Genomic DNA, 24,412 nt, shown 5'->3' with positions numbered 1-24,412 from the left:
ATGAAATACACTGCCAGCTCAGTCAATTCCAGCCGAGGACTGCAGTTTCGTATGCAGTGCTGGTATTAGCTACCAGTTTGTTTGGCACTTTTGGCTTCCTAAGGGGTTTTCCATCTCCAGCTCAGTCACTCCTATGCCAGGCTGATGAGTGCTAATAAGCACGAAACTGCAGTCCTCAGCTGAAATTGACTGAGCTGGCGGTGTATTTCATGTATTTCTGCCTTAGCCCTGGCTATAGGGCGGTAACTTACTGAATAAACCACCATCTCTCTTAAAAATTCTGATATGAAAGTTTCATCTGAATTGACAGATAGTATTTCTTGCACATTTTTTAATCCTTTTCTGTAAGAAACTAATATGAAAGAACATATTCTGATAGAAAAAAATCTTGTACTTCAAATAGTTATAAAAAAGAGAATTGATTAACTTAAATTTGAACTTTGCCATACTAAAAACTGGTTATTTTTCATGCAGATAATTTTGATACTCCCTTAAAATGACAATATCTTTTATGGAGCTAGTATTTAAGCTCTCCAACTGTTGAATGTTGAAAATAACTGTTTTGTTAATAGAATTACAAAGTATGAACTTTTGAATGGTCTAAGTTCAGAATTAATGACAAAATGCATAGAAAACTTTCACGTCTGAGCTTTTGCAAGAGTTTGGATGTTTGCTACAGCAAATGTACAAAATTTGTACAATTTATTAACAACAACAAGTACTCTAAACTCCCCCCCCCCTCCCCTTTTAAAGCTTATAATTAAACTTTCTGCATGCCAATACATGGCAATTTATTTTATGAAGCTGTCCCCACATTTTGGAGGCCTTCATTAAAGGGATCCTAAATCTTGAGGATTCTTATTTTAGATGCTGAAAGTTTTCTTACATTAATTTCAGAGACATTCGTTCATCTCTGAAATTTCATCAAAAATGTACATGGTCAGGTGGGAACAATTTAAACAATTAGATCAGTTGACATGGGAAAAATGTCTCAAAACATTTTTGCATTAGGTTTTAATTTGAGATTATCGGAAAACAAATGATATGACATCATACAATCCATTATTTCATCACTGTGATAATGTGGAGAGAAAAGAATATTCATCACATAAAAGGTTGTATGGAATTTGTCTAGCATATCTTTTGTCAGACAGCAAATTTTAAGAAACATAATGGAACTCCCACTACTGTTTTGTCAATAATTATTACAATTACAACTTCCTTGCTTGTTTTATCTGCATATTCTGTTTAGTTGGATTAGACAAAAGGACTGCAATCTGAATAAACAGAAGCAAAGAGATGAAAATAAGCAACATAATGTTATGTAACTTTTCTAAATCCAGAGAATTAAAATTTTTCACTAATTGTTTTTACTCACATCCACAATGTTTGGAAGTATGTTTTTAAATTTATTAATGTAGTGATTTCCATAATGTGCAAATTTTTTGCATTTTAACAGAAAACCAGCTGTGGTAAATACAATTAGTTCAAAGTTTTCTGTCTTTGAATTCAATGCTAAAACCTCTGAAGAAATTTTTTTATACCCCTATTTGCTAACAGAATACTTCAAATTTATTCCAGGGATACCATATTGCCAAAGGAGATCTTACAGTATGTCCTTTTTGTAAATTTCCTGCCACACTGTCAGAATTTTTAAGGTAAACTTTTGTCAAATGTAAGGATACTTCATAATATTAACTGTTTTTTTTTTCAAAACTGATTTTCTAACAAATTTTATGTCAATTTTCAGATCTTTGGAATTGGATAAAGAATGCTTAATGTGTAATAAAGTCGTTTCTTCTGATGAACTTAAATCTATAAAAAATGTGCATCCAGAAAATTATTCAGTTGATGATGAGGCTTCTGATTCTATATCTGACCTTAACTCATTAAATTCTGTGATGGAGGAATCTTCATCTAATAACCTAACTCAATTTTCCTAGTTCAGTGAACAGTATTTTTGAAAAAACAATTCACTATTTATTTATTTATTTAAGAAAAATTTCTATTTTTTACTGTTTCCTTTATTGAATTTTAAAATGTATATCTAATAAGTATTCCTAAACTTCATATGAGTGCACATGTACAGGGTGTTTGTAAAAAGTAATAGGCAAAAGTTAAAGAAAGTTTCAGCTGAGATATCATTATAAAACAATTAAACTCTTCAAACTGTGATCCTTGACTATAGACACACTTCTATCAGAGATTTTTCTATGCTTCAAAATCTCCCAGACAGTCAGATACTGGAACGTTTTTCTGACAGTATCTAGGGTCCTATGGGTAGTTTTTACCAGTAATGTTCCCATCAAATTTTCTGAGGGTATACTCCCAGCAATCAGTTATGCACAATATTTGTATGCGATCATGTACATAATATGTTACAATATGAACATTTTTTAAACTTGAGGGTATGTGCTATATGTCTAAAAAAATTTTTGAGAGTATACGGCGTGTATGGAGTACACCGTATGGGAACACCACTGGTTTTTACTTTTAGCAGGGGTCGATCCAGGTTTTATTTTTTGGGTCCCCATTTTGTGAAAAAGCAAAATATTTTTGTGAATTCTCTATTTTTGTGAAAAACCAAAATATTTTTGTGAATTTTATTTATTTTTGTAAAAAAGACCATCTCATGATTTTTTTCTTGGAAAAGATTATATAAAAGCATTTTTAGCTGTCGTATCGTTATAGAAAAGCCCTAGACAGGTTTCTGGGGTGATTGCAAGTCCTTGAAGAATACCTGAAAGCTGTCAAGAGAAAATGCGCTGGGGGGAAGGGGGGGGGAGTAAGACCCTTAATATTTTATTCGTAATTTGACACATACATTGCATTTATTGATTTTTACAAATATACATATGCAAGGCACACTTTCTTAAGGTGAAAGTCTCACAATTTCCTGTTTGTCCCTCTCAAATACTTTTAGAGCAATGAAAATTGCACATGCTACTGCACGTAATGATAACTCCTAATACAATATGAACAGACTCAAAGATATCACATATTTCTTAACACAGAAGTGAAATACTCATTAAAGATGTCATGTATGTGTTTGAAAAACGTAAAAGTAATTAAAACCCAAAATAATACTGCACCAGCATTCAACGTTTAATTTTTTGACATTTGACGTTCTTACAGAGTAGGTATTTCGTTAAAACTTTGCAATTTAATGATGTTAATAAATACATAAAGAAATTTTATTTGTTTGCCTCTTAACAAGGTGCAGTAAATTACGTCAAAAATGCGAAAAATTTGTTTACCATGGCAGATGTAAGGAAATCAAGATCTTCAAAAGAAATAAAAATATAAAAAAAGAATTTTATTTTAAGTAAAGTTATTTTAGAATTGGATTTTGAAACTCAACACAAATTAATACTAAATATATATTGCGTAATCAAAGTAAAATTTAGGATTTTCCTGAAAACAACGGAATTTCAGTATTTTCAAAGATAAATATTTTGAACTGAAATGTGGGATAAATACGTGGTATTCTTACCACAAGTTAGCAAATGTTTTTTTATTTCATTGTCATCTAAATTTTCCCCCAAAAATCTAACTAGAGATTCAAAATTCTCAGAAATGGCCCATTGCTTCTTGATTATAAAGTACAAAATTTAAATAAACTTACCAATCAATTTTCTGTTTTTTTTTTGGGCTTCAGTTCCAATCTCTGCACTTTCAGATTTTTTTGAGAATTCCTTCTTTTGCACTAGATTTTTGTATATTGATAGCCTCTCTGTGATTTTTGCTGCACTCATGTTTTTTTAAAACTCTATAGGGTGACGGTTTTTCTTGATATCAACTCCAATATTTACTCAAGTTTTGTTCGAATCACTAACATTCAAGAAAGATGAACATATTTTGCACAAAAAACCCTTAGCTGAATAACTGTAGTAAAGCCAGCTATACACCTTTTCATAATTTGCAATGTACTTTTCATTTATTGCATGCTTCTTATTTCCATTTGTACTCTCAAATACAATTGCTTGATTCATTATTTGATGGCTCAATCTCAATATCATCATCAGTTGAAGTTGCTTCAGATTCACTTCCAGTATTTCTGCCTCAAAAATCGTTATACTTTCGCGAACTGCCTCAGTGTCATTTGATGTACTATCTTTTACCGCTTTTCCCGAGTCCTCCAAAATGGGAAAATTTGCGTTACTATCTTTTACCGCATTTTCCAAGTGCTCCGAAACGGGAACATTTCCTGCACTATCGTTTACCGCATTTTCCGAGTCCTCCAAAACGGGAACATTTGCGTTACTGTTACTGCATGATGAATTGGTGGGAGCTATTTTATCGGGGTTGTTAATTGCTGACTTGAAGAAATTCACAATATTTTGGGATCCAACGTTCAAAGAGCAAAATTTTTAAACATAATACGCAGAATTTCGGGAGGTACCTCCCGTTGCAGGACGTCCTCGTTTCATATTTTAATTTCTTAAAGAATTATTTTCAATGAACAAGCGATCTCTCCAAACTGAGATTATTGCGGCTGCTATCTCCAGCGCTCCATTATCCGCTAGAAACGTAACGAACTATTTTTCAAAACACAAATTATAATTGAAAGAATAACAATTTATTCTTTGATGCGCCTAAAAAATATCCACTTAAACACGCGAAGGCGCGAACAAGCTAACTCCGAAAAAGATCGTCTGCGCTCCTGGATTGCAGACGATCTGTTACAAAAGAAAAATTAATACCGAGAAAGAAAACGAACTGGAATAATAAACAATTACCACATTTTTAAAAATTTATCGTCTGCAGTTTTTTTTTTTAATTTATCGTCTGCAGATTACGCGATTCGCGCAACTTTTTATAAAATCCCACTCAATAAAACTTCCTTTGCGCGCTGTTCCCGTTGCTCACCATTAGCGGACATACGTTAAAAAAATGCAACATTGTTCATCTCGAAGTTTCATATTTATTTAAAGAAGACAGCAAGATTAAGTAGAATGACTGACGATATTTTTCAGCTGGCATTGTATTTTATCAATAAAAGAAGGAATCTAGGAATTAAACTACAAAATAAATACATAAATAATAATAATACAGTTATTCTTTTGGTTTACTGTATGCTCAAACTAGCGTGACTTTGGAAGTTATCTTTTGCTTCTACACGTACAGTCTACAAGAAAAATAGCAGGAAAGAAAAAATGAAAAATGCATTTTAAACCAGCAATTCTCAGCAGACACCGGTCCGCGAGAAAATTTGACCGGTCCTCGTTTCCAATAAAATAAAATTTCCTTATTTTATTTTTATTCCTAATTTTATACAATATTTTATGCATTATTATATCCATTACTTTGCATACGTTTTGAGGTTTCTCTCCAAGATTTATTCGCTTATGAAAATTTACACAAATTAGCTGCACTTATTTTTACATTCAAAGTGTGTAAGTCATTAAAAACAATTTTACAATTAACTTTTGTAAGTTTATTTTGAGTAGAAGGTTTTTCTTTCTGGAATTTGTTTTAAAAAAAGGACAAAACAGATTAGTTTATTTTAGTGAAAAAAAAAAGTAAAAATTTCTACCGGTCCGTGAAATTTTTTGACGAAGTTTTACCGGTCCGAGTGTCAAAAAAAAAAAAAAAAAAGATTGAGAAACGCTGCTTTAAACTAAAGAATATGAGAAAAGTGAGTACCCCTGGCTTAATCACACCTTTTTTTTTTTTTTCATTAAATGCAATCGTGTTAAGTGAGCTTTCGAGATCGGACAATATCAATTACAGACTACAGGGAATTTTGGCAATCGGTTGTTCGGCGTTTCCCGCGTAGTCACTCATACTCGAACAGGATTTAATTAATTGCTATACAATACGATTTGCATCAGCATGCGCCAGTATTCAATGCAAATTTCTATGCAATTGGTTAAAAAAATGAAAATATAAGATTTTCGAGTGTTCTTTTTAACCTTCGTTCGGGAATAATTTTCAGAAATTTTGCTCGTCCGTTCCGTAAGATAACCCCCTAACTATGAACCTTAAACTTTTTCAAAATAAACTGAAGGAAATATTAACAAATTAAAAAAAACGGAGGATATTTAAATTAATTTTAAAAAAAAAGAAAGAATGAGGAAAAAAACTAGAAGATCTGCATCTGGCAAGGTTTTAATTTGCAGCTAATTTTGAGCATTAAAAATGCATAATTTGACAAAATAATATGGATAAATGAAGGATGCGGGCAACTAAGACACAATTGAAAGTTACAATGATTCAAAGGAATATTTAATTCAGAAATATTTTGTCATTGAAGCAAATCAAACCAACAAAATATAGGCGATAAATTTGCCGTGGCGTGAAATGAGTCATTGCTCTCGTGGAACAGCAGAAAATCATCGAATCAATTCTTTATCCCGTGCTCATTATTTTTCTTGGATTTTCGCTAGCCACCAATCACAAGCGTCCCCCCCCCCCCCGCTGACGCTCTCAAGTAAAAACAAATCACACAGCAGGCAAAAAGATAAGACGGGGGAAGGTGGAAGAGATGTAGGCTTCCGCGTAGATGCGTACACATTTGCCGTTAAAAAATATTGTGAAAAGGCTGCCTTTTTATAAATTTTTGTGAAGGGGTTGCTTTTACGACACGGAATTTTGTGAATGAGGCCGCTTTTGCGATGGGGAATTTTGTGAATGGGGCCGCTTTTGCGACGCGGAATTTTGTGAATGGGGCCGCTTTTGCCATGTGGAATTTTGTGAAGGGGCCACAAAGCGGTCCCAATTTGGCGCTGGATCGACCCCTGTTTAGGAATTGGAAAAGTAGTGTAAAGTTCAGAATGTGAATGTTGTAAGGACACTTTTGGCCAAGCAGGAAGCAGGGTTCTATGGCATGATGAAGTTTCTAGTTGGCAACAATGACCGAGTTCATTCCATTAACCTTTTTTTTTCCAACCATTTCATCACTTCCTCATAAAAAGCACCATTGACTGTAAGCCTTGGAGGTTGATGCTTGCACTGAGTTGTTTGACAAAGACTGACTAAATACACAATGGGATCCTCACTGAATTTTGCAGGCAACTGATATCTGATGTGCTTAATAGCTAAAACCCCAAGCAATGTTGCTTCGGCGTGAAATTATTCCTGATACTTTTTATACACACCTTGTATTGTTTGAAAAAAGTCATTGAAGGAATACAGGGCTGAATTATCTTTCATGTGCAATGTATATCCTGAGTTTCCTTTGACAGTACAGAATTCTTATTCCCTATCTCAGTTTTATGCAACTCATTTTTTCCCCATAAACTAATAGCATTTGTTTCAAATCGCCCTGAAAAACCGTACTGCTGACATGTCCTGTATTCTTCAGTTCACTTGATTACTAGTCAACATTATAATATGGTGTGTTATTCTAAAAAATCATAACTTCATTGCAGAAGGTATGTTTTATACTAGAAAGGACATGATTTTCCAGCAACTCAGAAAAGCTGAATGTATATCAGCATAAGTGATATGAACTGCTTTTATATAATTGGCTTTCAAAAATTCATTTTTTTTTAGCTTGCAGGTGTAATAAATCAGCTGTAAGCTTTAATATAATGAAGCTGTGATATGAATACACATGAATACCACTTCCTGATATCAGGAAAGTCATTAACGTGCCTCTTACAAAAAATTCTCTTACCTTATAAATTGTTCTCTGTCATACTTTATTTTACTTTTTAACTTGTTCCTAAATATTAGTTAAATTTACCCCATTTTTTACTTTTCTTTAAACTGTTTTTGTCTCCAAAAAATGTTCTATGTGTCATTCTTAAGTGATTTCATTTTGCATTTTCATGTATATTTGTTTTTTATGAGAAAACGTGTAATTTTGAAATGTCAGTATATTCTGCTGAAATGAAATTAAATGTGTCTGAAAAACACATTAAAAAATTTACCATATATTTTCATAAAATATTAGTGTCAGTCAATAATTAATGAGCCAGAGGCTATAGAACATATTTTATTACACATTCTTCAGAAATACCAAAAACGATGTGGGATCTTATGGGGATAGATCTGGACTATAAAGGGGGTGGTGGTTCCAGACTTCCCACTTAAATTTCTGCAAAAGTTCCTTTTTTTACATTGGCTGTGTGTGGTAAAAGGTAAACTTTCATGTGCTGTCATCCTGTTGCACGACAATGCTAGGCTACACACAGCTAATGCAACAGAAGAACTTTTGCGGAAATTTAAGTGGAAAGTCTTGAACTACCCCCTTATAGTCGAGATAAATCCCCATGTGACTTTCACATCTTTTTAGAACTCAAGAAGGCACTTCAGTGACAACCATTTCATTCGGCCAATGAAGTAAAGGAGTGCATGTGTTATTGGTTCCAGCACTTTTATGAGCATGGAATTATACGACTAATTTCCCAGTGGGATAAGTGTTGAAAAAATTTCGGTCAGTATTTTTGAAGAATGTGGAATAAAATCTATTTTACAGAAATCCCCCCCCCCCTCCAAAAAAAAAGTCGGAGCTCCCCGAAAAGTGAGAAAAATACCCCTTAACCCTCCCCCCCCCCTCTTCCAGGGTTCGTACTTCCTTAAGAATCCCTTAATTTCATCAAACAAAATTAAGGTCCCTAGAAAAACCTTAAAAAGTCCTTAATTTTCTGAACATTTCCTTAATTTTTTAAAAGCTATATCAAGTTTGGACTCCATTTTCTTATTTTTTTTTCCTTCCCTCAAATCTTCATCCTCCGCGATATCTGCCGAAATCGTATACCTGGAAAACGTGCCAACCCAGTCAAATCTGTGTTTCGCCGAAAATTGCTTGCCTTGTTTGAGATTTCAATCTTTTTACATCCTGCAAATATTTCAATCATTTTTAATGTTGGAAGGTTTTTTCACAATATACTATTTTATATCTGCTTATTTTATTTATTATTTCAATAATATTCTTATTTCTTAAATTTATTTTAGAAAAACTGCAAAAGTAAGTCAAAAAAAAGGGGGGGGGGTTGGATCTCCCAGTCTCGGATTATATTGAAACTTAACATGATTACTTTTTTTTTATGTATTTTTGAAAGCATTCAAAACATTTATGGTGAATCGCAAAATTTTCTGCCAAATTTTACAGGCTTTACAGCTTGTAAAATTTTTTGGAATTTCATGAGCAAATGAAGCGATTTCAAGTTGTTCTTTTGATCCTGAAATAGAATTATGAAGTCTTTTAAAGATCAGATATATGCTCTAAAAAATATGAAAAATTCGTACATTTGAGTGATGCAGCCAAGATTGAACTCTGGCTTTCTCAAATCTTTTTTCAAAGACTCAGGGGTTAGAAATTGCTGCCTGTCTTTCAAAATTTAAATCTATATAAAAATAAACAAACTTGCAGGAAATGGCACAATGCCGCAAGTTTGTACAAAATGGGATGTTAGTAACAATAGCAAATGTATGGCAATAATAACAAAACCATAGTTTAAATATCTTGAAGAAAAGAGATTTTAGTTCTTTTTCTTCAATTTGCCTCTCACTCCAATAATGTATGCTAAAAAAAACAAAAAACAAAAAAATGATGCTTTAATATACAAATAATTTTCTACAGTTATCCCCATTTTCCTGATATTTTTTATAACTGATATTTGAAAAATAAATACTATGCTTTAAGAACAATATGTGCCATGTATTGTATTAATTACTACACAATTATTTCAATCATAATTAACTTGGGAAAATTTTTGTATTACCTTTAAAACTGGTAAATTGGCTTTTTTTTTTTTTTGAAATTTAGAATGTTATGGATTCCAGGGGCTATTTTGATCTCATCCCTTTTCTGTATGATTTTAAAAATGTTTTTATTTTTTTTTCTGATTTCCTCCTTTTTCCTCTCTGATCACTCATCCCTATAATGTATGAAATTTTAAAATACAATTCACTGATAATGGAGCATCACAGTCAATTGCACCGCTCCCTGCATTTTGGGAACAATGTTATTCATTTGTGTATGCGTATATGTATATAATATATATCAAGTTTTAACCCCCCTCCCCCGGAAAACTTTGAAATGGTGTATCTAAAGTTATCTAATTATTTCAGATGAGTCCTTTAAAATTTTTGAGAATCCTTAAAATGTACTTAATTTTCACTTTTAAAAATGAGTATGAACCCTGTAAAAATTTCACTGTCGCAGTCTGCGCCATGACCCCCCCCCCCCCCCACGTAGGCACCCCTGGTTTAGCCTCTGACTCATTATTTATTCACTGATCCTCATAACTGTAGAATTGACTTATCTGTTTTCGAAAGTTATGTCTTGTGATTTATGTAGGTACAATCAACTCCCTCTAGTCAGCAATGCTTGGGATCAAAGGTTTTGCAAAATATAGAGAATGCAGTTGTTTACTCTTTTTATTTTTATGAACTTAATTTTATATATGAACTACAAATATTATATTACACATTCATTCCTATTCAACGATTTTTAGTCTTAAGTTCTCCAAATATAGAAGTTATAGGAGTCTTATTTAAATGTTTTTGCTCTAACTGCTGTGTAGATTGCAGAAATATAATTTTCAGTGATTTTAGTCTTTTTACTGCTGAGATATTTATAGCAAGGTATTTATCATGTTTCTTGCACTTGACTTTTGCCTTCACAAAGTGGCCCTAGCAAGTGACATCCTACAACCGCCGCTTGCCATCTGTGAGTGGTGATAGCAGCAAATGGTTAATTTTTTTATTCAATAAAACCATTGAAACTTTATTCCAACAATTTTTTTTAATTATTTTAAACTTTGCGTGTTGGCAAAGATTAAAATTGCAATTGATTAGTTAGTGATCAACTTTGACTTTTTCCACTATTTTTCTGCTTAGTGCAAAAAGTGTGGCAGACTATAGAGAATTGCAGGTAGGAGATCTGCGGACAAGCATGAGTTGACTGTATTAAGAAATCAATGCTCATTAAATTTTCTTTACTAATAATAAAGCTGAAAGTCTGTCTGGATGTCTGTGACGCGCATAGTGCCTAGACAGTTCGGCCGATTTTCATGAAATTTGGCACAAAGTTAGTTTGTAGCATGGGAGTGTGCATCTCAATTTTTTGAAAATTCGATTTTGTTTTTTCTATTCCAATTTTAAGAAAATTTTACGGAGCAAATTATCACACCCTGGAAGACTAAATTACGAAATTATCATAACGCAGAACTGTAACATGGGCAAGCAAATAAACATAACAAATTGGCGAGAAAATCATCATCCAATATTTGTAAATATAGAGGTGAACCAAATGACCTTTTAATTTTCTATAACGAGCAAAGCCTGCGGGTACCACTAGTGTTACATAACTTTGGTTGTTTCATTCAGTATTCATGTGTATATCTGTGCCTTGGAGGGATACACTAGACAAAGGTAATCAAAAGTCCAAATTTTTAAATTTTTATTTATGGGACTTAGAATTTTTATTATGGGACTTAGAAAACCCTTTCTTTTTCTTGGATGCTTGAACATAAACTGGACGATTATTCATCACCAAATATCGATAGAAAGATTTAATAAAACGAATTTTAAAGTACAGTAGTTGCTGTTTAATATTATTATGCAGCATGACTAATTTGATAAAAAAATTTCATTTTTTAAAAATGAAATTTAAGTTTAAAATTTAAATTTCTCAGAAAACATACAACAGGGTGGCAACAGATCAGGGAAATCAGGGAAAAGTCAGGGAACTTTATTAATCAGGGAAAAGTCAGGGAAATATCAGGGAATTTTGAAAAAATAACAAAAAATCAGGGAAAATTTATTTTATGAAGAAAATTTTTTTTTTTTGCTTTACAAAATTAAGTACTCTAATTCCCTACGCATTTTCTGCCAATGATCTGTTAAAAAAAAAAGTAAAATTAATGAGGTGTGATTATACACTGCCTCATATTTGTGCATCTTTTACCTCAACGTCAAAGTATTGAATCTTACTCATTAACCAAAGGATGAACTTCCTAAGATTGCTTCTGTGTCTGTTAGGTTGTTTATTTTACCTAGCTTGAAATTTCCTTTTACGCTTTCAATGCTACGTAAAATAAACAACCATACAGGCAAAGAGGAAGCCTTCATTAATGCCTTAGCTTCTTTGCCTTTATTCCGTTGTCTTGAAGTGATTAGCGTACTGTAATCACGATCTCAAGAAGAAATCTTTGGTTTTTGAATTAATACTATAAAAGCTTAAAAGTTATCACTTCTTTGCATTTTCAATTTAATTGCTAAAACTGAACTTTCAATAAAAAAAACTTTGTTTTTTGCTGTTATACTATTTGTTGCCACCGCAGATTATAAAGGTTTTCTTTTCTTCAGACTTAAGTGATTCTTTAATTTTATAACCAAGTTGTATTCTTTTATATGTTTTAAAATTAACTAATTGCTTTTTTTTTTCTTTTTTTTTTCTTGCATTTCAAAGTTTTTTGTTACAAAAGCAATCTAAGATTTTTTTTTTCATTACATACTGAAATGATTTTAAATAGAGTTAACTTGTGTGCTTAAGAAAAAAATTTTATATTGTTAAAATGCTGTATTCATTCATTAAAACCTATGTTCTTGATTAGAGAAAAGCTCCCTATGAATGGATGTCAAATGGTTTCATCTGTTTTGCATAAATATTCTATTCTTTCACTATTACTTGTTATTCTTGCAACAATTATTATACTGTTTGAAAACTTAGTTCAAAATGACTTTAATTACTTTTTAGTTCTATCTTAAATACACATATGTTTTTAAGAGAAATTTTAATCGTTTCTTAAAATTCTCATGCTAAGTGGTTTCTGGAAGTGAAGTTTTTTTTTTTAAATTTTCTATAATCTTTCCATTGTAGAAAAATTTAATGTACTGTTTTGTAGGTTCCCCCCCCCCCAAAAAAAAATTGACTTGATATATTTTTTTAACCATTTTATTAAAAAAAAGTAACATCTTTTGAAAATATATCTTTAGTTCAGCAACTTTACACAGCTTAAAACGTTAAAAATGCTGCATTTTACACAGATATACAATGGATTTCAAGTAGAACAAAGAAAGAAAACCATTATCATTGGTAACGTAAATCAGGGAAATTTGGTGAACTTAATCAGGGAAATCAGGGAAAAGTCAGGGAACTTTTTTTCACAGTTCCTGTCGCCACCCTTAGTACAGTGCAATTAGACATGAACCTCAACATCCAAAGTAAAAGTTTCCCGTCAACTCCAAATTGTTGTATACTGTCCACATAATGTTTGGTAAAAAGTTACACCGTTTTCAGCGTCGGGTTTTGGGGGGAGGGGGGGGAGAAGTTGGTAAATTAGTAGTTTTTATATCAGTTTTTCCGAAATATTTAGAAAACTATGGTGTTTAGCGCGAAAAGTGCAATACACAAAATAATCTACACTAAATTACGAACAAATTGGTCCTAAACATTACTCTATTAAGTGAACGGTTCCAGAGTTACAGCGGGTGTAAAAGTAGAAAATTTTCGCATTTTTAAGATTTTTTGGAAAATGCAATTCTACAATACACTTGAAAAGAAAGTTAGCTGTTTAGTCTCTAGCCTCTATTACCAAGTCTATGATAATTAACAACACCACTGTATGTGTGAACTCTAATACCAGGGGTGTTTGTGATCCGAAATTTCAGAAATATCCAAAACTTTTGGGTTGACAACATATTCTAAAACTGAAAAATTATTTTAAAAAAAAAACTTTAAAAATAATTTTCATCAATGATTTAAATGATTTTTGTATGCATATTTGAAGAGTTTTTACTAGAGAGGGAGAAGGGTCGAGCTTCCTCATAGTTGCAGAAAATTTCACACTGTCTTCAAAAAATTTTACTTGAATCCACGCGCACCCCTGCCTAATACTCTTTCACATCGGATGGTGTGCACTGTAAGAAAATATGAGAGACTTTAAGAAATACTGTCGAACGCGCTTAAGTGAATAGCCATTTTGCCACGAAAAAATATTCTAATAAGCGGGATATTCCAAAAACCGAGATAAAAACCACATTACATTGGTTTGGTGCATTGAAAAAGTATTACATTAAGCGGGATATTCTTTTAACCGATATTCTAATAAGCGACTCGACTGTATTTTAATTCGAATTACGTGCATATCCTCCACCCTTGTTCGACGAATCTGGCTTGATAAGGAAGGGGAGCAAATCAATGGTGTCTGTTTTGGTTCCAGATTCAAATGAATTATCGTTCACCCCTTATTTAGAAAAAGCGTCCTACATCATTGATGAAGATCACCTTCTTCATCGTGTTTTCTGATGTTTCCCAGCTACCTTCAGACAGATTTGCGAGCAATACATAAATTACGTAATTGCTCATTATAGGCCAGCAACTTGTTTTTGATGAATACGAGCAAGGAACCACAAAAGATGAAAAACTATTATGTAGATCACGTTCTACGACTAACATTGAAGTCAAAAATGAAGACTCAATCGATGTAACTGTCAACCAAAGTGAATTTCTAGCTAACACTAAGAACAAAATGGGCCTAATTTCTCTCTTGACAATGTACTTGCAAAGCGGCGGTTGCACAGTTCATCAAGCATCGGGTGAACGATGACTTATTTATAGTTTTAACAGCGATCGATAAAGCTAAGAATGGAGTTGAAGCTTGTGTGATCGGTGATGACATGAACTTACTAGTCTTATTGAATGCTCACACACCATCAGGAAACAAAATGGTGGTACCAAAGAAAGGCAATCAGCAGGAGAAGGTGTGCACTGTTTCGGTCATTCAGCGAAGCATTGGAGATATGAAGGGTGTACTCTTTGCAATATACCTCTTCACAGGATGTGACATTGTACCATCTTTCTACAAGAAGAGAAACATTTCACCGTATAGGAAAGTTTAAGCCAACAACGCTCTTCGTATGAAGCTTCTAAGTCTTTAACGATTGATTTAAAGCTGACCCCAGTGAAAGTATTTCGTTCTTGCGATGTTTGGAGCAAAGAATACTGAAGATCTAGATAGCTGTCGTTACCAGTGTTACTTGCAGGCTATTGCAAAGCAGCCCATACATTCATTGTTCAAGTTGGCTTACCCTCACTTCAACAGCTACCAGGCAGCATTCATATAAACCTACCACCAGGTTCACCAGCGGCTGGATGAGGAAAAGAATTTCCCTCCAGTGGGAGTGGAAGAAGACTGGTGAATACCTGAGACCAATTACAACAATGCCTTCTGCAACTCCCTAGGAATTACTTTCTCTCGTAGTGCGCGAGCGCGTTTAAAAGCCGAATGCGTCCATAGCTGCGAGTGCAGAAGTAGTGGTCTAAACTGCTCAAGCATGTGCAGTAATTGCTCAGGTCTAGGAAGTAATAACAGGGGCACTAATATCATAGATGAAGATCTAGAAGAGGACGGTGGTATGCTTGAAGAGGATTGAATCCTGGTGAATACTTTACATCACAATACTGTTTGACCAGGGATTGTATGGAATTGGCAAACATCCAGTTAAGGCGACTCCATCTGAATGAGGGGGAAAATAAAAAATTTATGCGCGCATTCCGCTCATTTGAATGAGATTCTGCTTAATTTAGAGGCTAACATACATCTGCAAAATCTGACATCCCTCAAAACTAATAGATGCGTCCATTTCCGCGTGTAAACCGGATGTTTGCCTTTCCATACAATCCGTGGTTAGACAGTATGTCACATTCAACGTTCTACATTTTTATTAAACATTAGTATTGAACTCGTTTACGAATGTCAAAAAGTTTGATAAAATAAGGTTGTAATATACAGGCAAATATGCCTATTTTCTGAAGAAAAAACTTCAAAAGCTGCACTTATAATAAAAATGTTATTATTAAAAATGATATAATTATAAATCATAATTGTTATGAATTTTTATAATATGAAATCATCTATGTTTAAAATACATTCATTCTTATTGCGGCATTGTCTAGAGAAAGTTTGGGTTTCTCCGTGCCGCAGATTTATATAACCATGGTCCATGAATGCTTCTTTTCCCTTAACAGTAGAGCCCCTTGAGTAGGTGGTGAAGTTGTCATTCCTTCAAGGGCTAATCACAAACATACCACCTGCCCCATAAATCGCAATTTGCTTTTAAAAAACACCCCTCATACAAAAAATTAGTTTCCTGAGTGATAATGAATTTTTTTTCCGAAAAATCTAAAAAAATACGAAAAATTTCTATTTTTCACCTATCGTAATTTTGCAACCGTTCACTTTACAAAACAATGTTTGGAACCATTTTGTTCGTAATTTAGTGTAGATTATTTTGTATACTTCACTTTTCGCGCTAAACACCATAGTTTTCTAAATATTTAGGAAAAACTGATAAAAACTACTAATTTACCAACTTCTCCCCCCCCCCCTCCCCCCAAAACCCGACGCTGAAAATGGTGTAACTTTTTACCAAACAATATGTGGACAGTATACAACAATTTGGAGTTGACGGAAAACTTTTACTTTGGATGTTGAGGTTAGGCCTTTTTTCGGTCTATTTGCACCGTACTACCTGTACAATGAATTTTTTTTTAAAAAAATTCTAAAAAAATTGTGTACTTTATCTTTGTTTGTGTGAAATTTCAAGTTGAGATCATATTTTTATGAATTTTTGAATAAAATTTGACTTAAGAAATAATGACATTTTTCAGATTCTAACTAGTTAAATATGGGGCTTTCTTACTGGTGATGATCTAGGGAATTGCAAGTAAACATGGCTATGCTTGAAATGAGCTTTCATGAACTTGTAAATTGGTACCCCCCCCTTCCCCCCCACCCACCACTTTTTATCTTTTTTTTTTTTTTTCAAAACTGTTTTCAAAATGTAAAAAATAAAATAAAACAAAAGGAATAGTAAACTTATTAAAAGTTGGTAAATTTTCTTCTTTAAAGCAAGACAAAGTGCATTCCCCCTCCCACCCACCCACACGATTAACACTATACTAGTATCATGCCTCACCTGGTAGTTAAATTGAGGATTTTTTTTTCCAGACAAGTTCTTTGATCCTAACTTCAAAAAATGTACTTGATTAATTCAATATTTGATCAGGAAATTGATGATTCATTCAATCTCTTACCACAGCACCAACCTTCAATTTTGGAGGGAGGAAAGAAATAGTTTGCCCCAAGATCATAGCAAAATGGTAGTGTTTCCCTCGTGTTGTTTCAATGTTTTTCCATTCTTTTCACACAAAACTAAAAATAAATTAAAGTATCAGATCATATGTCTGTCCACATAACTGTCTTTCTGCAACATCTGGAGTGCATTTTTTTTTCTTTTCTTTATTGCTTGATTTATTTTTAATTTCTGTTGCAAAGGAGAGTAATGCAACGAGATCTATCAATCACTAGCGCAGCCAGGATTTCCTCTTGGGGGGGGGGGGGGTATCCTTGAATGTATATACATCAATATACCAGGATTGGTAATATATCTTAAAACCAAAAGTACAGGGGTGACAATTACCACCCTCCTGGCTGTATCGCAGAGAGGGTTTTCTTATTCGAAAGAAATATCCAGAAATACAACTGTACGGAAAATGTTAATTTCAACTATTGAAACCATATAATTTTCTTATACATCCCATATTTCTGTATTACTATGTATTGTAAAACAAATCTATTATGCTACCACAGTTTAAGAATTATTTTTTTTTTAACTATGGAAATCATTTTATAGCCGATTTCTTGCTTCATAAGCGACAATAAGAATTAAATGCAATCAGCTTTATATAAATATCCAACTCCTGTTTATTTGTATGTAAACAACATTTTTATCTCTGCTCATTAGCAAATTGGTTCCATTGCTTTCTGTCGAAGGCAAACAAATTAACAACAACCCTAATAGAATTACTTCTAAAAAGAGAAGTGTAAACAAATTATGATATTCAAGGCAATATTAAATTCAAGTGAAATAATTCATTAGAGTGATATAAATATATGAAAAGATAAAATGGTATAATATAAAAAAAAAGCGTTAAATGTAAATGTAAAAAATAAAATAAAAGTGTAAAGGAAAATAGGCAAAATACAAATATGAATTTTTTTTAAATGGACTTTTTGGTCATTGAGATTAAAAATGAACCTTTACGAGGACAAAGGAAACTAGTTGCAAATACCATTCGGTGGTTACAAAGAAATCTGTAATCTGCATGACTTTTGTGCTAGCTCGTTCAGAACTTCATCTTCACTAATATGAATTCGATCATGGATGTAAGTCATTGCTAGTCCATTCAAACGCTCTTCGCAAGTTTTGTTTCTCAAGTACGTTTTCAATAATTTTAAAGAGGGAAACGACCTTTCAGGGGTACATGTAGTGACCGGAATCGTGGCGAAAATGATGAGAAGGGACCTTATTGTAGGAAGTAAATCAACGTTGCAGTGTTGCAAAGCTTCAATTGCATTTTTTGGTTTTTTTTCTTTTACGATCTCTTGCCAAAGAATAATTTCCCTGTGAAATCTTGAAGCATCAAGCTCATAAAAGTCTGCTAGTTTCATAAGATCAGAAGTGACTTCATCGTTTATGTCATCATTTATCAAAAACTGGAAGGGTGTTAATATTCTCTGGTGAGATTCAAATTTCTCATAAAGAGCTTGGATGGTGTTTTCCAGAAAAGGTATGAAAAGAGAGCGTCGAAAGTACTCTTCAACGGTATCTGCTGGGACATTATCTCTCTTCGCCCGCTGCCATACCATCCTTTCCTTAAAAATTGGGACATCCAAATCAACGCAAAGCTCACTTGCTTTTTCGAAAACATGAGAAAATGTTTCCTCAGCGTTACTTCTTATATTCTCAAGCTTCCTCTTGACGATCATGGCTGATTTTATTGCAGTTGAAAGATCCAGATTTTCTTTCTGCAAATATAAGCTGAGTGGCAAGGTCAGAGAAAATACGTGATCAATCACAAAAAGGCTCACCAAGAAATCACATTTTAGTATTGCACTCTGGAGAAGCTGGGCTTCAGTGGCTGTTTTCGTGTCAAGCCACGTTTTTATTTGTTCCAAAGCTAAAAGCAGAGGGTGTAGAAGCTCAATAAAGCTTGTTACCCGCGCAATGGCGTTCAATCCAACGAGTGGGACAGATTCTCTTCAATTTTTCTTTTTTTGTTCTGTCAGTTTCGATTGCTTGAATCTCTACTGTCAAAGCTGCCTGCCGCTTCGGTGTGTTAAAAAAATTATGCGCTCGCTCAATGACACCAATGCAATGCCTTATTAATGGAACAGAGCATCCGTCAGATATGCAAAGATTTAAGCAATGCGAGCTACAATGTACATACAGAGCTCGTGGGTACGTCTCTTGTATGAGTGTTTGAACTCCTTTTATGTCTCCACTCATAACCCTTGCACCATCATAACCTTGACCAACTATACATTGGGGCTGGAGATTCAGGTCATTTATGGTTTTGATTATTGTTTCAGCTAGTCCCTTTCCAGTTGCATCAGTGACTGGGATAAACTGCAAGAATTCTTCATGCACTTTACCCTCCTCGATAAATCTGACGCAGAAAGTCATTTGCTTAATTGTGCTGACATCAGTCGTTTCGTCAACGAGAATCGAAAACCACTGAGCCTTTTTTACTTGCTCAACGATCTTCCTGATGATAATGTTGTTGAACGATGCTATGATTTCATTCTGAATCTGCCAGCTTGTATATGTGGCATTAGCTCCTGCTGTTTCTAAATGGTTCTTCAAGAGAGTATCTCCGGATTCAACACGAAATCTCAGAAGAGCCTTGAAGTTCCCCTCTTCTTTCGATTTTTCGTTCTCCAAACAGGCTCCAGAATCTCTGTGACCTCGAAATGCCAATCCTCTTCTGACAAGAAAAAGTGCTGTTGATATTATGAGTTTCATCAATACATATATCAAAAGCAGTTATAGATCAAACAAATTTTGCTCTTTTGAACATAACCTTCCATGTTGTTAAGCTTCATTCCAGATTGCTCTCCCCCCCCCCCCCCACATCCTACCGTCCCACCTTCTGAAAAAAAAAGTGCAAATGAGTGTGGTTCGATTTGTCTGATAAAGTTTTACTGACTGTTTGTTTTTATGACCCCCCCCCCCCCCATTTATAAGCCTCGGTCACTGCTGGTGTTTGGCAGCGGCTTAGTTTATGATTATTACTCCTACGTAACAGTTTTTTTTTAAATTTTCAATACAGTTTTGAAAAAGAAAAGATAAAAGTGGGGGGAGGGGGGCACCAATCTACAAGTTATTCTAGCTCATTTCAATCATAGTCATGTTTACTTACTACTCACTAGACCATTACCAGTGAGAAAACCCCATATTTTACTAAGTAGAATCTGAAAAATATCATTATTTCGTGTAAGTCAAATTTTATTCAAAAATTCATAATAACATGATCCCATTGAGATCCAAAATTGAAATTTTGCACAAACAAAGGTAAGACACATAAAATTCTTTGAGATTTTTTTTTTTAAATTCACTATATACGTTTTCTGAGAAATTTAAATTTTGTTTTTCAAAAATGAAAATTTTTATTAAATTAGTCATGTTGCATATCATATTAAACAGCAACTAATGTACTTTAAATTTCTTTTTATTAAATCTTTCTGTCTATACTTGGTGCTGAGTTATCGTTCATTTTATGTTCAAGCATCCATGAAAAAAAGGTTTTTCTAAATTAAAAAAAAAAATCAGTTTCATAAATAAAAAAATAAAAGAGATAAAAATCTAAAAACTGGAATTTCTTCTTAATATTCATATATAGTAATGGGATTTTGCTTTTTTTTTTTTCCCCCAGCTTTTACTATGAAACATGATAAAATTCAAATATACTTGAAGCATAAGTGGATTAAATGTAATTAGTATAATTTGACTTAATGTTATTTAATAGCTTTTCTAGGGAAAATTATCCCCAGGAAATAATCATTGGTATCTTCTTTCTCTTTTATGGGGACTAAGTACCTGTAGACAGTATTTTAATAACTCACTGTTTAAAAATATGTTCATGCATAAAACAAAAAAAATACAGTTAATGTAATGGGAATAAATGATTTATGCTCGAAAATTTGTAAATAGAAACAATTTTAACTCTCTCATAAACATATAAATATTCTACATACTTTTGAATTATTATCCGTTTTTACTAATGATAGCAAATATTCTATCTGACGTACACTTTATTAAGTTGTGTAAGTATTTGGTTTTTATATCAAACAAACTTTGTTTGTTTTCTCTTTCAAACTGGAAAACATTTGAAAACTCTTTCAAGATGTATATAAGCTGTTTCTTTTAAAAGTGGGGTTAGTACATTTTTGAAAAAAAAAAAAAAATGAAGATAATAGTAATTATGGATAAAACTTACTATGGTCTTTTTATCTTTAACAATTTGGAACAAATAAAAATCAGAGTCCTAATATTTAGTGGTCCACACCATGATATGAACATTGTTATCAGCCAACCATTTTTTTCTCAGTCTTGATACCTGAATTGGTGCATTATCCTGTTGGTACAAATAACTCAGACCATTTAAGAGTTTTAGCAATTGACAAGTGACTATCAACTTTGTGTATACTCTTAAGATGTCTGTTTAACTTACAGAAAAGCAATATCTGTAGTGCCATTTCAAAATAGGCATCCTAAACCAGCGCAGAGCTTCCCTTTTTCTGTTTCTGTCTACTAAAGGAGGGTTTGAGTTTCATGTCTTAAATTGTGTCCACAGGAATTTCCAACTATCTGGAATATCTACTCATCCAAAAAAATGACTTTTATATCCAGTCGTCTATTCAATGTATGTGATCTTAAGCAAATAGTAGCCTCCATACTTTTTTTTCTTATCTGTAACAAATTCTGCACATATGGAGGCACACAATATTTTTGCTTTCTTTTACATGGCGGTGTGCTGGTTCTTTTGAAATAATACCATCAACTCATTTAAAAACTTGCTGGAGTGACATTTTTTTAAAGACAAAACAATTCAGATGATCTTTCAATCAAGTCTTTCACTAGTTCTCGGTCTGCCAGATTTTTGTCTATAATTTAAAGTGTAAGACTTCCCCGTAAATTTTTGCTATATGGGGTAAGTGGGTTCCTCCATAATAGTGAGGATTTTAAAATCAAAAGCAACTCTAAAGAAACATTTGTATTAGTGAAATACAAGACAACTATGATGACCTGGAAGGAATTGATAGTTCAGCTGAAAAAACTGCTAAAGCCTGGCGATTATGAATTTTTGATTATGAATTTCATTTTGCATCAAAGAAATCCATAAAGTATTCTGTAGGTCTAATGTTGGAAGTTGATGATACAAATAGAAATACAGTCGAACCTCGTTATACCACGACACCTTTGGAACTGTCAACAAAGTGTCCTCATAGCTGGAGTGATGTCATAACCGGAATAGTTTAAAAAATTCATAATTAAACATTAGTTAACCATAAAATTAGATTTAATGAAGAAATTAATACTGTTTATGTTTTTAATTAGATTTAACTATCGTAAAGTTGATTTATTGGTGAATGTAACAAAAATTGTTCAAAAAAAAAAAACCTTCACGTATTATTATTATTTTTTTCCTTTTTTTTTAAAGTTCTACAATGCTTTGCGATAAATTTTTGAATAACATTTGTCACACTCCTCCTTCCACGAAATTGCCAGCAAGAAAGAAACCAATAGGGAAGTTGCAACCTATTAAATGTTCATATTTTGGCTATTGGATATTGTTAATTGACCCTCAAAACTAAAAAATTCACCATCGCCAAATTTTAAAACACCGTGATTGATTTTTAATGAATTTTTAAAAATCCACTCGCATAAGGTGCGCGCTCCTGAAACGTCACGAGTCTACGTCACAGGGCGCAAATGGGCAGCCTTCCGCCGAAGATCCCTTGTTTTCGCTAGGAACATTTTGAGCGCGCTGATATTTTTATTTTTTAGAAATTCAATAATCCTTTTGAACACACTATGGAGGCCGGATTCGTTAAAGCACAATCTAAATAATCTTCCTCAAGTAACACAAATGAGATATTCGAATACTTTCGAGAAGATGAGAGGTTTAATGTTCCAGAAACGTGAGGAGTTAAATGCGAGGAGAAAGCCTTTTACGTTTCGTCTTCAAAGTCGAATGCGTGACCTTCGCTTCTCCCCTATCGAAGAGGGGATGACGTCACTTCCTATGCCATTTGACGTCACAAGAGCTTGAACTTTAAAAATTAATTTAAAAAAAACTACATATCGTATCGCAAAAATTTTTTCACCTATGATGTTCATACATGTTACTCTATCATATAAAAATAAAATTGAAAAATAGAAAACTTCCCTATTCAAAACTCTTCCCTTTTGTCCACAATTTGATTAAATTTTGACGGCTAAGCCCCACCTTTCCAAGGTGAAAAACCCTTTCTAATCCTTTTATCCCATTTAAGAGTTGTGTGTCCATTTTCAATCTAATGAGGAGCCCCTTATCTCTTTTTCTCTCATGGGAGAAACTTGTTGTGACCATCTACAGCTTAACGTAGCTATGGTCTTTCTCTTCTCTTGCTGTTTTCCCCTTGTCCAGTATTACAATCCACCTGCTTTGAATTCCTTTCTATTGTCTCTCTTGTCAAAGTCTGAAACCTGTACCTTTCATAACTTATCCACTCGCCTCCCACCATTCTCGAGCTTTCATGCCTGGTCAAATCTCTTATCACAGTCTGAAAATTCTACAACAAACATTTCCAGATGTCTTCATTATTTTACTGAAAATTTTTCAACTGCAAAGAAATATTTGATTCAGTCTGCGCAGCTCGAAGCGTCATCGTGACCGGAGATGCACGAAAAAAACTGTCGTAAAATCCGAAGCCACTTTACATTAAAATTATATGGCATAAGTTCAGAACTTTGTAAAAGTTACTTGACATCCGTAGTGTCGTGAAATCCGGGGTGTCGAGATAACGAGGTTTGACTGTATCGACATGTTTGATTGGCCTTATGCAGATGATATACAGATTTAAAAGACAGTAAATATCTCAATAATGGATGCATTAAAAAATACATATTTCGTACTAAAAATATACATACTTTATCAAGTAAGACCCCCTTACCCCCTTTTAAGACATCCTTGATTTGAATCTAAATAAAAGGTGGGTGACCCACTTCCCTCCTTATGGGGTAAATGGAACACCCATCTGATTTTTTTTTTTAATTTAATCATTAGTAAGGATATTTAAAACAATATTAACAATATTTTGGAAAATAATGATGAACTTTTGTTCATTAATGATGTCCAAGATAAAACAAGTCAATTGGTTTAAATTTTATGGTTTTAAAACTTTTGTATGAGATTTAAAAATAAACTGTTCTCAAAAGGGGTCCCACGTACCCCAACCAACCCTACTTATTATTTGATATCCTTTAAAATAATAGTGCATGAAACATAATTATTGCTTATTCTTAAGGTTGTAATGAATTTCCCGTGTCAAGATATTGAATATTTAATTATACTTACATATTGTTACATTTCTTTAGATATTCTGATATTTTATGCCTTTAGATA

General features: G+C 33.2%; 1 protein-coding gene across 1 annotated transcript in view; it reads left to right on the top strand.

Annotated features, from left to right (window-relative positions):
• LOC129216610 (WD repeat-containing protein 19-like) overlaps positions 1–1,943 on the top strand; it is a 50,801-nt gene extending 48,858 nt beyond the window's left edge. Inside the window, exons 16-17 of the mRNA XM_054850827.1 lie at positions 1,582–1,658; positions 1,751–1,943. Coding sequence (XP_054706802.1) covers positions 1,582–1,658; positions 1,751–1,943 — 270 coding nt within the window. The remainder of the gene's footprint in view (positions 1–1,581; positions 1,659–1,750) is intronic.
• Positions 1,944–24,412: the final 22,469 nt, after the last annotated feature.

Source organism: Uloborus diversus, chromosome 2 (genome assembly GCF_026930045.1).
Source record: "Uloborus diversus isolate 005 chromosome 2, Udiv.v.3.1, whole genome shotgun sequence".
In the NCBI taxonomy this organism is placed as follows: domain Eukaryota; kingdom Metazoa; phylum Arthropoda; class Arachnida; order Araneae; family Uloboridae; genus Uloborus; species Uloborus diversus.
Note: the sequence above shows the minus strand (reverse complement) of the source record. Positions and strands in the feature narration are given on the sequence as shown.